Genomic DNA, 12,811 nt, shown 5'->3' with positions numbered 1-12,811 from the left:
GGTTGTTGTGAGGCTTGGAGAGCAAGTTGAAGTTTCGAAAGGGCGATTTGCGCGTTCTATTTTAGTATACAGTCAACGAATGTTGTATCCGATGCGGGTGTGAAACGAATGTCTGGTTGAGGAAGAAAAGGGATCAAAGCGGTCGTATCCTCTGGAGGGCCATTCGGTCTTATATCCCCCCTTCCTCTGCATCTGTGATCACATTGTGAGGTGGTATTCAATGAGTGGCACAGAGCTAGTGGGAGGTCATACCACTGCCCAATAGAGGTCGGCCCGTCCACATCCAGTACGATGCACGATGCAGTCAGTGACAGGGATTCATCGCCGTAAGGTGTTCTTGTTTCGTAATAGCATCACCACCGAGGGGCCCTGGTAGAAGTGAGATATATTGAACTTGCCAAGTTGGGATACATCCCCGAGACGATCAGCTCGTCCCCGGTTTGGTTGGCTCGGTAGAGTCTGGGGAAGCACCAGGATCCTTCGTTCACCTGCTTTTACGGTTGTCGGTCATCTCACTCTGCAGCCTTCGCTGTGCAATCAGATCATGCATCAAAGGCCCATATTCGAGCCATAAACAGGCTCAGCAGTGTTTCGCATGATCTAGGCGAGGAGGGATCTCCACCCTGCGAGGTTGGATACGCTGCCAACTTGACTACCTCGGTCATGAGTTGTCACTCCGTCATCTGCAACGCTGCAAGACGACGGATCGACAAGGCAAGAGGCCGTGTCGTTGCGTCAAGCTGGACTGTTATGAATTCGCATCGTTAAGTCAGCAGGTTGGCGGCCCGTAGTGGTGGTAGTCACACTTGCTGCAGGAACACGAGAGGAAGCGAAGCTGTGTTGCCACTATGAGCTGCAGGTCCCTCGCTCGATGCCCCCGTCAGCCTCCCAACCGCCTTCAGCTCGGCGTACCCATTGCATTCACTGGTTGACTGGCACCGAGTAAGCCGGCGAGTTTTCTCGACTAGACCATAGCTACATAGAAGCGAGTGCGCCACCAACGGCCCCGAAATCAGGATCATCCTCTATTGGTCGGCAGGTCAATATTCTGGATGCCTCTGAACATTGGCCTCCCCAGTCTTCTCGGCGATGGCGTACCATTCTGGCTTAGAGTATTCTGGGGGCGGTCGTAGCCAAGATCCGGGGGTGGGCCCCCTGGCGCCTGGGCGCTTCGGTGGGCTCGCCACTAACCTGTTTGTCGTACGGTCCTGCAATACATCTCCTTGGGCATGATGCCGAGGTGCGTTGCTTCGGCGGTCGTCCAGAAAGCAGCTGATCGAGCAAGCGCCCTGTCATTCCAGGCATATGATTCTGTCAGAGCGCACAAGCGAAACGAGGCTTCGTGAAGCTGATCCACTCCTGCACCGTTCGGCTGATGAGTCCAAGCAGACGCGCCTGCTCAGATTCGAGCCTCTCGACCTATACCTCATAGCCTTGCCTCGCGCATCCCAGTCCCCTAAGCTTTTGAACCTGGCCCGTATCTCTTGGACTTCCAGGTTGGAACTCGGGGCCTTCCCGAGGTCATTTCCCCCGGATTTACTGCCCCACAGAATAATGTGGTCTCATTTAAGCTTCTTTAGCACACCCAGTGGGGCCGCGGCGTACCGAACGTAAGATCTCCGTGTACGAATCCCCGCTTCATGGATGGTAGTCACAAAGGAAATTACGAGATCCTCGTGGAGAGGAGTTCAAGATGACCGTTTCCATGCACAGAAGATGGGCCGGGAATCAGAATTGAAATTGGTGCGGTGGTGTGTTGACTAAACCAACGGCTATGCATCCAAGGCGAAGCACCCGGGCGCCGGAAGACTCCTGACTGGTCCGAGCCAAACTCGACTGGTCCAATGATCCGAAATGCCGGTAGTTCCATGGCCTCGCTTCGTTGATCCCATGTGATAGTCATCTTATTTAAATTTACTCGGCTTAATTTATTCGCGTTTTGGTCTTGGCGTGGACATTGGGGCTCCTAGGCACCCGTCACCTGTTCCTAAAAGATCATATCTTGACCTGCGTCCGACATGTACAAATTGAGATTAGGACCTGTCGACCATGTGGCCTCGAAAAGGCTCCAGTAAGTGACAACCAGAGTCCATCAGGTACATGAAGTCGTTGCTGGCGGAACATCAGTCTCATCGAAGTAGTATGCCCGCATGAAGATTCAGTCTGCCTCTTGATGCGGGCTCTGCGCCTCACGTGCGGTGCATAATCTCGGGCCCTTGCATTGCATAGTCTAGCTCCGAAATGAGACTTTCGCTTAGGCATACAGTACATCGTTGATTCAGGCAATGGAATTATCTGTCTTCATGTGTCTTCCTACTCTACATGCAATGTAGTAAACATCTGTGCATTTTGATGAGCTGGGCTATACAAATTACCAATTTGCATGTTCCATTCGCCACTTTCGCTCGAGAGTTCGACTAAATCTGAATTACTCGTCTTATTTTATTGTTATTCAATTCAAACAATTTATTCAATTCATACCAAACAATCACCCAACCGAAACCACTATTACTACTCCGTACCTATTCGCCAGGAGCGTTCATTCTCTTTGATGGCTTCCATCTATACTTGGCCATCCTCAACGCTCAGACTTATACGTGTAAATCATCCTTGCCTCCTTTGTCACCTTGATACCCTCGACTGATGGGTTTGATCTCAAGAGAGTGTGTTGCGGCCCCGTAATATCTGTCTCCCCATCCTGCATTAATAAAGTTGGTCCGGAGTGTTGCCCCTCGGCTATATGCCCGTGCTTGCACCGAAACTTCTGTTCGTCGTCGTCATCGAGTTATGAGGAAGCACCAATTGAGTACAGCCCACCACACTCTTTCCGCTCCCTAGTTTTCTACGCAATAGTTGACGCGTCTGCCAATTCCTACCTAATATAATTTAAACACGTTGTTGTATGCAAGCTTACAACCTGATGATATAACGGAGATGGTGTAGAACCCTTCAAAGTTGGGACGCAGGGGCAGAATACTCCTGCATATTCAAGATGGACCCAGATCATCTGTGAGGCCAGCTCCCTGGCCCGGTGGGAAATATTTAGACGGCATGGGATGACAAGCTCGCCTTTTACCCCATAAGAAAAAAGGTATATCAGTATCAGCACCTGTTGAGGACAAGATCACGAATGAATTTCACAAGACAACAGTAGAGAAGATCAAAGTGCTGTCAGCCTTCTGATGTTTGGGCGCTTGAAGTGACCAGCCTTTTCTCGTTTGGTGAAGCAGAACAGCAAAACCTGGAGCTAATATGTTAGATGGTGGCGGTGAAGAATAGTAATGGATCTTACCCAAACAATGTCCACTACTCCCAGTGAGATCTACGCAGCTTATATCGCGGCCATGTCTGAGGCAGATTCCACAGACTCGTAATCGAACATAATCAGAAGCACAGATGTTGTAGCATACGCAGGAGTAATTGCATTGCCACCAAATACAACCCCACGAAAAACCCTCTTGGTTGATATCGGTAAGCAGTACACCGGAACAGATATCTTGGCTTTGACATGCAGTGCGTATATAGTCGTACCGGTCGCAGCCAACATTGAGTTTTCGTCAGGAGGTTGCCAGGAGTCAAAACCATATACGACTATAAATTCAGGACTAGAGTCATCGACTTTCACCAGTTACCAGCGAATACCAAACCTAGTCTGGTAATCTGTTTCGAACGCCAACGAGAGAACACAGCGGTCCGTCACTTCAATCTCATACTAAATCACAAATCTTTGCTCCTTTGGTCCGTCCTAGCTATAGTCGGGCTCAGCTGATACGTGTGAATTTTGTTTCCAGAATGCGCGTATTTTTTACCTGCTGCTGTCGGGCTTCCTCGAGTCTCACCTGGCGAATATGTGGATAAAATCTACGTTCCCAGGATCATGTACGTCTCCCTCATTATCATGAGCCTACATTGCGACCCGCTCTCTTCTTATACTCAGTCATGTGACCTCCATTCTTGTGCATCGGAAACCACATCGAGCATGTGTCGACAATTTGTTACTGTCTACTCGTATCAAGCGCCTCGAACAAGTTGAACTCTGATTTCACGTATAAGATAGACCTACTTCTTGACCACCGCGACCTGGCTCCTGACAGGGACATTCTCTTGCCGTCCAACCTCAGGAAACCCATCGACCTTGACGCCCTTCCTGAACAACAGGCAATGAGAAGACCCACCGAAATGGAACATCCCAGTCAAGCTCCCCTTTTTGATTTGTTGGCCTTCACGCACAGTAATTTCACATGTGCTCACTTCATCCATACCGACACCAATAAAGGCCATGAGCCCTATTGCCGGATTATCAGCCTCGATAAAGATAACGGCACGGGTTGCAAGCGCCGTAAGATATCCCTGAGCTACGCTGATGCCCTTCTTGTCGATGTCGACCTGGCCGTTCTCGCCAACGCCCTCAAACAGCGGCTCGGAGAAGTAGGTACCATCCCGGACGAAGGCCCGAACGACCTTGCCGGACACGGGGGCGTGCCAACGGTGGTACGACAGCGCCGATAGGAATGCTTGGTACACAGTGGCGCCGTCGAACTGCTGCGCGAGCGGGTCGTGACCCAGCATATCCAGCACCGAGTACGGCTGGCCCTTGATCCAGAACTTGTCCCGCAGCTTGGCGTTCCGCGCCAGGTTGTACACCTTAGACTCGCAGCAATTGGCGATCACGCTGTCATCGTCTGGCGATGCGACAGGACGGACTCCATCCCGGAGCTCACGCGTGAAGAAGTCGTCCCACGAGGTATAGCCATAATGTGGCGCGTTGGGATCACAGACGAACATGTCCGCGAAATCATGCGATGTCTTCAGGGGAGCGTTGGCAACCTGCATGACATCCTTTTGGGCGTTCTCTCCGAACCAGCCCTCGCTATGTTTCTCCAGCACATGAGCCGAATCGGGTGACTACACATGCATAAGTTACGCACAGCCTTTCGGAGAGTCTACACCCGACCTACCTTCAAATATTTGCCCCATTCATTGAGAACCCGCTTCAGCATAGCATTCACGTCTGGATCCAGGAATGCCGCATGTCCACTGTGTATGTACTGTAAGCATGAGCTGTGTCATCCGTTGTCCATAGCTCTTACCTCGGAGTAGCCATAACATAGTCGAAGACACTGCACATCGGTACACCGACCATGCCAACGCCATACGCGGCATCCAACCACTCAGGCGCCTTGCCGAAAATGTGATTGAGCACGTCCAGCATGTGCTTGTAGTCACGGATCTGCCGCTTTCCGGTCGGGTCTGTCAGGTATGGTTCCTTTCGAGGAACCTCGTCCCACATCTGTGTGAAGTACATATAGATGCGCGGATTAGATTCGATAAACTTTTGGAATTCCTGCAGAATCGGCACCAAAGGTTTCTTTTGGCCAGCCTTATGTTTCTTATCGACATGCTCGATCTGTCGAGATATCCATTCGTGTTGCACTCGGTGGTCGGCCGGAAGCCAGGCGCCGTGTCTAAAGGTGGAAGAATCATGTAAGTTCTTCGGAAGCCACTGTAGGCGGGGTAGATTGTTACATACTTGTGCTGCCTGTGCTCATGTGGGATTTTATGCTCATCTCCGTGCTGATGAACCATCTTGGAGGCTTTCTGATTGTCTATCTCTCTTTTCAATAAAATTGTAGAACAATTGCCTGTTCCTAGAATGCCAAGAGATCTTTCCTAGAGATCTTATAGCCCTGGGCTGCTGTGCGGGGTCTCGGACAGCGCGGCCACTAATGCAAGGGAAAGCTTATAATGTCCACTCATGATGTAATGGAGGGCCGCACTGAATGCATGGGGCTCAGTAATGCGCGCCGTGCTTGGAAGCCCGGACATACGATCCTGCAAGTAGAACAATAACGACAAGAACAGTTGGATGAGCTGATGAAAGCGTGCCCCTAATCTGGTTTCAGTGTCAAAACCGTTGAGACACATGCAAACAAGGAGAAGTTGACCGACCGAGCAGGTTGGACAGTAATTCACGGTATTGGGGTTGCCCATGCACTGCTCAACCGTCGATTCACCCATGGCCCCTTGCCGGCATTCCGTTGGATGACTTTTTGACACGCGTCAGAAGGCTGCGCTTTATCGATATGGTCGTAGTGTCGTCACCTAATATTGCCATGGCTTGCGCACAGAGGCAAGGGTAAATTTAGTGTGCCGCGTCAAATCAGGTTTCAAACTAGCGCAATTGTTGAGCCAAGGAGTATAGGTCTAGATCCAGTTCCATAGAGTCATGGGATAGAGGAACGCAATGTCTACCAATCATCTATAAGCATATATGAGCGCGAATATGTGCATGTATCTACGGAATATATATATAATAGAAGGTAAAAGCCAAGTTTCGAGGTTCTACTCCTTCTGACCTACCCACGACAACAGCCGATCAACGAATCAGCATGGCAAAGCCCTAGATCGCTTATGTGAAAGCTGGGTTGGCATTGTTGAAGAGCTGTTCAAAGTAGGCCTCAAACCAGCTCCCAGCCTCCGGAGCGGGCTGAAGCGCGTCTGACAACCCGCAGTGGTAGTCGTATCGGGTAGCAGTGGTATTGCTTGTGCCATCACACTCGCCGCCGGGCTTGACCCAGACAAAGGCATCCAGCAGCTCACTCGGGGTATTGGTAGTGGGACGGGTGCCGAAGCCGGTTCCAATAACGTTGCACCAATCGCCCCAGGCCTGCTGGCCCGTTGGCTGCTTGCCGCTGCGACCGCTGTCGGTAATGAAGTGGGCATCGAAACCAGCAGCTGACAGAAGGGGCGCAATGGCGCTCACGTAGTGGGACTCATCATAGTTCGAGTTGCCTTGTGTGTAAGAAGGGGCTGAACTGAGACTCCAAGCATTGTAGTTAGCAACGTTGGTGGCGAGTCCACGAACGGCGGCTGGCTTGCCGGCATCGTTGTAGACTTGGGCAAACAAGGATGCAGCTGGCGATAAATTGGCGGGCCAGCCCAACCATCCGGCATGGCCGGCATCGAGATACATGGCCACATTGGGGAGGTTGAGGTTCTCTAGAGCATAGTTGGTACACTCCAGATAAGCGCTTTTAGCATTGGCGCATTTGGAGACACTCAAGTTGGTGACCAAGTTAGCCAAACTGTCCGGTTCTGTGTGAAAGGATCAGCCTGACGACATAAAACCGATGATTCTGTGAAGTCTTACCAATGACAAGTATGATGCGCACATCAGAATACTGCTTGATCAACGTTACGATCGCATCAATATATGCCTTGTACTTTGCAACACCACCGTTGGCGATAGAGTACTCGCCATTTGACGCAGCAGCTGCACAGTCACGATCTGGCAGATCGTAGACGACGAAGATGCCGGCATTTGGTGTACCACCAGCCTTGTTCGCTGCACGGATATCCGCAAGCGTAGTAGCCATCAGGTCGACTTTGGAGAGAGTGTCGCTGAGAGCAGAGTTAGTGGATCGTCTCATAACCAACGTGGGATCTACATACAGCCACATGAAGCTGGGGACCTTAGCAACAGCTGCTGCCTTCGCTCCTAGAGTTGGCACAGCATAGGCTGTGACTTCAGAAGCATAGTAAGAGTTGGCCCACTGGTTCACGCCAACAAAGGGGTTGCCGGACCATGTGGCAGTCCCACTTCCAGCAGGAGCCGTGGTCGAGGTTCGGGTTGCGCTGGTGGTAGTAGAGGCCTTTGAGGTTGACGAAGCCACTGTAGTGCTTGTTCGAGATGTCGTGGCAACTGAAGTCGTTGTGGCAGAAGCACTTCCGGGCAGACATTGACTATAGTAGTCGTTGCCTTTAGTGCAGACGCTTCCAGTCGCACAGCAAGTAGCTCCGTTCCACCCTATTCCTCCACACTGTCCACTGCAGAGAAAGTCAGATTGAACCTAAGGACAGACTTCGGAATGCTTACTACATAGCAGCACATGACTGACGTTCCTCCAGAGAACCCTCCAGGGGAACAGCCATGGCCAAGGAGCCAAGAGCGGCAATGAGCAATGCCTTTCCTGCCATATTGATAGAGTCACTTATCTGGTATGAAGGTAAGCTTGGCAGGATTGTTTGAAGTAAGGATCAACGGTTATAACTAGGCCAAGGAATGTTTTATACTTACTGAGGAGCATGGGTCGCAGGCTCCAAAGCCCGGGAAGACGGGATCTCGAGTTTACCATCCATTTGCACTTAGACGCTCTGCTTTCCTACAGTGGAGAGAAAATAGGGCTAGTAAACCTTTTTCGTTGGGGGTATCCTATTCTCGCTCTCGACAAGGGCCTTCTCAGTCCGGGTTTCGGTCCGCTGAGGCACCTATGAGGCTTCAGTCAGTACCGTGAAAACCATCCATGTGATGAACATTCCAAGCTTGGACATTCGACAGGCACTGCTCAGGCGCATATGCGACCCGCTAAGAATAAATCCGCCAAGGAAGTCGAGGCCTTTGAGGCTGCTCGAAGGCTCAAGGCCCACAGGGTTGGCGATATCCTTGGATGCATGGTGGTATTCTCGGAGACCACCCTCCTTGATATGCCGAAAAAGGAATGATGGCGCTCCTGGGAGAATTTGGAGACTACTAGCTCGGGAAGCTTGACGGAATAAATGCTTCAAGGTTCCGGTTGTCCCTAGTGTTTCCAGGTCGTTGACTGCACAATGACCTAAACTACTTGATCTAGAAGTAGTGATATCTGACATTAAAGCCGTCGCCGTTAGTTATTGAACATAGGGGTTCGAAGAAGCGGGTTAGTGGACCGAGACACACGCGTAAGGTTGTTGAGATCGTGCTCTGTAATCACTATGGGTTAGTGCCAGGCCAACTATGGCCAGCCACTGGACATAACAAGCACGACGTCGAAAGGCCAGCTGCAGAGGTCCATTGGCGTATTTAGAAACAGTCTAGAACGATGCAGTCAATCATTTCTTTCCAAATTTCTTTAATTGTTCTGATGTGTCTGTTTGTTTCTCGCATGCGTTATTGCACTGGACGTGGAAGGGGAAAACCCGCTGCGCATAATGACGCTACTGTCGGGGTTGCTTGCCAGGTAACTGGGACGGTTCTATATGAAGCGGCTGATGCCAAGTGAAGATTAGATGAGTGGAACTGGATCATCCCGCACTGACCGTCTTGCTGTTTGTTACACATGCACAATTCGAGATACACTGCAGCTGCCACAAAGGAGACAGCTTGGCTGCAGTGTCTTGGCAGTTGACCCGAAGTACAGTACGCTGCCGAATTCAAGTACCTCGCCCAGCGATACATGATAGCTCAACTGGGATTCGACTGACTTCATACATGGAGATGTCTTGGTATGGGTGCTCGCTTGTAGGCAACATAGTAATCGTGGACCCGGGCGGATGAATTCAACATGAGTCCGTGTACAGATTCTCACGGCGAAGTGGCAAAGTTCAAGAAGACGCCACATTCGAAAAGGAACATCTTCTCCTGGTCGAAGATAGTATCTATACCTGGTCCAGCCAAGTAGTATATGTCTTCCTGAGAGCGGAAAACTCTTGTACCGCTTGAGTCCATGTTAGCATCTGCATACATTAGGTTGTGCCCCCTCTCCAGGAACCTTAGAAGGAGACCACCTTGGACATGGAGCCGTCTGGTTGACGGAAATGCCCAGGTGCAGGTGGAGGGGCAGAGCCGGAGCCGCCAAAAGCTAACTCCGCCGCCAGCGATGGACAGGCATGGATCTGCCCAGGCAATCCGTAGCGACGGGAGGGACATGCTAGGGGGTTTGCCCGCTGATGCGCTAGCTACACCTGCCCCCTAAACCCCCTAACGCGACTGCGTATCCGTAGGCCGACCCACATTACCAATGTCCAGTACGGCAACTCACCTTGTACCACCCCCATCACCCATCACCTCCGACCACATGCACCCACCATCGCCGCCCGCCGCAACACGCCGCAGCCGCACCTCTCCCGCTCCGACAGCTCGACAGCACAGCGTCCGCAGGCCGGCAAGATGCTCTCGGGTATCTTGATCTTCAACCAGAAGGGCGAGAATCTCATCTTCCGCGCCTTTCGGAACGACTGCCGCCCCCGCCTTGCCGACGTCTTCCGCATCCAGGTCATCTCGAACCCGCAGGTGCGCTCGCCCATCCTGACCCTCGGCAGCACCACCTTCAGCCATGTCAAGCACGAGAACATCTACCTGGTGGCCATCACCAAGAGCAACGCCAATGCCGCCCTTGTTTTCGAGTTTCTCTACCGCCTGATCCAGCTGGGCCGTGGCTACTTTGGCAAGTTCGACGAGGAGGCCGTCAAGAACAACTTCGTGCTGGTTTACGAGCTTCTCGACGAGATCATCGACTTTGGCTACCCCCAGAACACCGAGACGGACACGCTGAAGATGTACATCACCACCGAAGGCGTCAAGTCGGAGCGCGCAGCCGAAGATTCCGCAAAGATCACCATGCAGGCTACTGGCGCTCTGTCCTGGCGCAAGGCCGATGTCAAGTATCGCAAGAACGAGGCGTTCGTGGATGTCATCGAGGATGTCAACCTCCTCATGTCGGCCACTGGCACCGTCCTCCGGGCGGATGTCAATGGTCAGATCATCATGCGCGCATACCTTTCAGGAACCCCAGAGTGCAAGTTCGGACTGAACGACAGGCTCTTGCTTGACCACGACGGACTCCAATCACTGCCCAGCGGTAACAGACTCGGAACTAAGGCTACCAAGGCCGCTGCGGGAAGTGTCACGCTGGAAGACTGCCAATTCCATCAGTGCGTCAAGCTCGGCAAGTTCGACTCGGACCGTATCATCTCCTTCGTGCCCCCGGACGGTGAATTCGAGCTCATGCGCTACCGCGCTACCGAAAACGTCAACCTGCCCTTCAAGGTCCACGCCATCGTTAATGAAGTTGGCAAGACCAAGGTGGAATACAGCATTGGCGTCAAGGCCAACTTTGGCAGCAAGCTATTCGCGACCAACGTCGTGGTCAAGATTCCGACCCCTCTGAATACGGCCCGCATTACCGAGAGATGCACACAAGGCAAGGCCAAGTACGAGCCGAGCGAGAACGTTATTGTGTGGAAGATCGGACGATTCAGTGGGCAGAGCGAGTTTGTTCTCAGTGCCGAAGCGGATCTCACAAGCATGACAAACCAGAAGGCATGGTCCCGCCCGCCACTAAGCTTGAATTTTAGTCTTCTGATGTTCACGAGCTCTGGCCTCTTGGTCAGGTATCTGAAGGTCTTCGAGAAGAGTAATTACTCAAGTGTTAAGTGGGTGAGATATATGACAAGGGCAGGGTCTTATGAGATAAGGTAGCGAGCCAGTATACCCATTGTTCCTGCTATCAAGGCTAATTGTCCTGCCAGGTTTTGAAAACCGCAACGTTACTAATTCTCCGATCTCATTTGCGACTTACGTCGCACTGGTATCGGGACTCTGAACATGCCACTATACGGCTGTACATCGAATCAAGCCCGAGTCGACAGCTGATTGTGCTCCGTCCCGTAGTCAAGACCGGAGTAGAGCCTCTATCGTCGCAGGCATAGTTGCGCCTTATTGCTGTCGCGCAATGGTTACGGGCTATTCTCGGCAAATCGTCTAGGTTACTGCAGCGTTTGTCAGCAACCTCCAACAGTGCCTCCTCAGATGTTGCGCGGAGATACGTAATTTGTGATCTGACATTAGTATATCGACGGGGTTTGTGATGCTTACTAAAGCGATGACACCGACCTACGGGATTTGGATTTGACTCACGGATATCTAGCTCTGTGGAGCTGACCAAAGCGTGTCGTCATCCAACGGTGGACGGACACCGGCAACGGGCTTTCCCAGCATATAAAGTATGATGAAATTACATAGGTGCGAGAATGATACCCAAACAATCCTGTCAGCTCGAATAAGTCCATCCACGCCTTTTGTGAACCCAGTACCACGATGCCTTCCTCTACACCTGCTGCATCTGCAGACGACATTGCGAAGCACGGCTGGTCCGCCGTACCAAGGGACTCCAATGACATCTTCGGAGATAACCCGTATTTGCACAAGCCCCCAGTGATGACCGTCGATAAGATTCCCTTTCCGTCTGAGGATCCAATCGTGTCCAACGTACAAACATACGCCAAAGAGCATCTACAAGAGCCGACATATAACCATTCGATGCGTGTCTACTACTTTGGTATTACTTCTCTCAATACCTTATCATGGAAGTAATTCTCACGTCATTAGGCTATTGCATCTTGAAACACCAGTTCCCAGAACACGCAGCCAAGGTCTCCCCGTCTACCTGGGCGCTCACATGTCTGCTCCACGACATAGGTACCACCCCAGAGAATCTACGGTCCACCCTGCTCTCTTTTGAATGGTACGGCGGCATCCTGGCGCTGAGCCTGCTGGCCTCGCACCATGCCCCAAAGCCCCAAGCCGAGGCCGTCGCAGAGGCCATAATTCGGCACCAGGACTTGGGTAATGTGGGTAAGATCACGTTCCTGGGACAACTGATACAACTGGCCACCATTTATGATAATATGGGAGGCCGGCCGGAGCTTGTAGACCGCGAGACCAGGGACCAGGTCGTTGCGAAATTCCCGAGGCTCGGCTGGAGTACATGCTTTGCGAAGACTATCAGGGAGGAGAACGGACTAAAACCGTGGGCACATACTACTCATCTGGGAGAGGAGGACTTTCCGCGAGGGGTCGAGGGAAACGAACTCATGGCACCTTACGAAGAGAACGAGAAACAAAGCGCTATGAACTATCACTAGTGTGGGTAGAGTGTGCGCCCCGGTCCATCGGACAAAATTCATCGTGAACATCGTATCACGGGGTAGTTGCACCTCCCTTTGATCTGTGATCATAGTCACGTAGCAAGAACTTTGTCAGAATCCTGCAGTG

The 12,811-nt window shown here is 51.8% G+C and overlaps 4 protein-coding genes across 4 annotated transcripts; 2 read left to right on the top strand and 2 right to left on the bottom strand.

Annotated features, from left to right (window-relative positions):
- Positions 1-4,059: 4,059 nt before the first annotated feature.
- Positions 4,060-5,586, bottom strand: JN550_005134 (uncharacterized protein; the record flags this gene model as incomplete). The annotated part of the gene is made up of 4 exons (XM_049316728.1): positions 4,060-4,905; positions 4,959-5,037; positions 5,091-5,465; positions 5,531-5,586. The coding sequence occupies 4 exons, from the start codon at positions 5,584-5,586 to the stop codon at positions 4,060-4,062; spliced, it is 1,356 nt and encodes a 451-aa protein (XP_049172935.1).
- Positions 5,587-6,409: 823 nt separating this feature from the next.
- Positions 6,410-7,977, bottom strand: JN550_005133 (uncharacterized protein; the record flags this gene model as incomplete). Its single annotated transcript, XM_049316726.1, has 4 exons — positions 6,410-7,095; positions 7,151-7,401; positions 7,453-7,827; positions 7,877-7,977. 4 exons carry the CDS (start codon positions 7,975-7,977, stop codon positions 6,410-6,412), a joined length of 1,413 nt encoding a protein of 470 aa, XP_049172934.1.
- Positions 7,978-9,573: 1,596 nt separating this feature from the next.
- JN550_005132 (uncharacterized protein) lies at positions 9,574-11,466 on the top strand (the record flags this gene model as incomplete). The annotated part of the gene is made up of 3 exons (XM_049316725.1): positions 9,574-9,581; positions 9,760-11,194; positions 11,287-11,466. The coding sequence occupies 3 exons, from the start codon at positions 9,574-9,576 to the stop codon at positions 11,464-11,466; spliced, it is 1,623 nt and encodes a 540-aa protein (XP_049172933.1).
- A 388-nt stretch (positions 11,467-11,854) lies between these two features.
- JN550_005131 (uncharacterized protein) lies at positions 11,855-12,681 on the top strand (the record flags this gene model as incomplete). The annotated part of the gene is made up of 2 exons (XM_049316724.1): positions 11,855-12,095; positions 12,146-12,681. The coding sequence occupies 2 exons, from the start codon at positions 11,855-11,857 to the stop codon at positions 12,679-12,681; spliced, it is 777 nt and encodes a 258-aa protein (XP_049172932.1).
- Between the last annotated feature and the right edge of the window lie 130 nt (positions 12,682-12,811).

Source organism: Neoarthrinium moseri (assembly GCF_022829205.1).
Source record: "Neoarthrinium moseri strain CBS 164.80 chromosome Unknown scaffold15_Wmoseri_CBS_16480, whole genome shotgun sequence".
Lineage (NCBI taxonomy): Eukaryota > Fungi > Ascomycota > Sordariomycetes > Amphisphaeriales > Apiosporaceae > Neoarthrinium > Neoarthrinium moseri.
The sequence above is the reverse complement of the archived record's forward strand: the minus strand, read 5'-3'. Positions and strand labels throughout refer to the sequence as shown.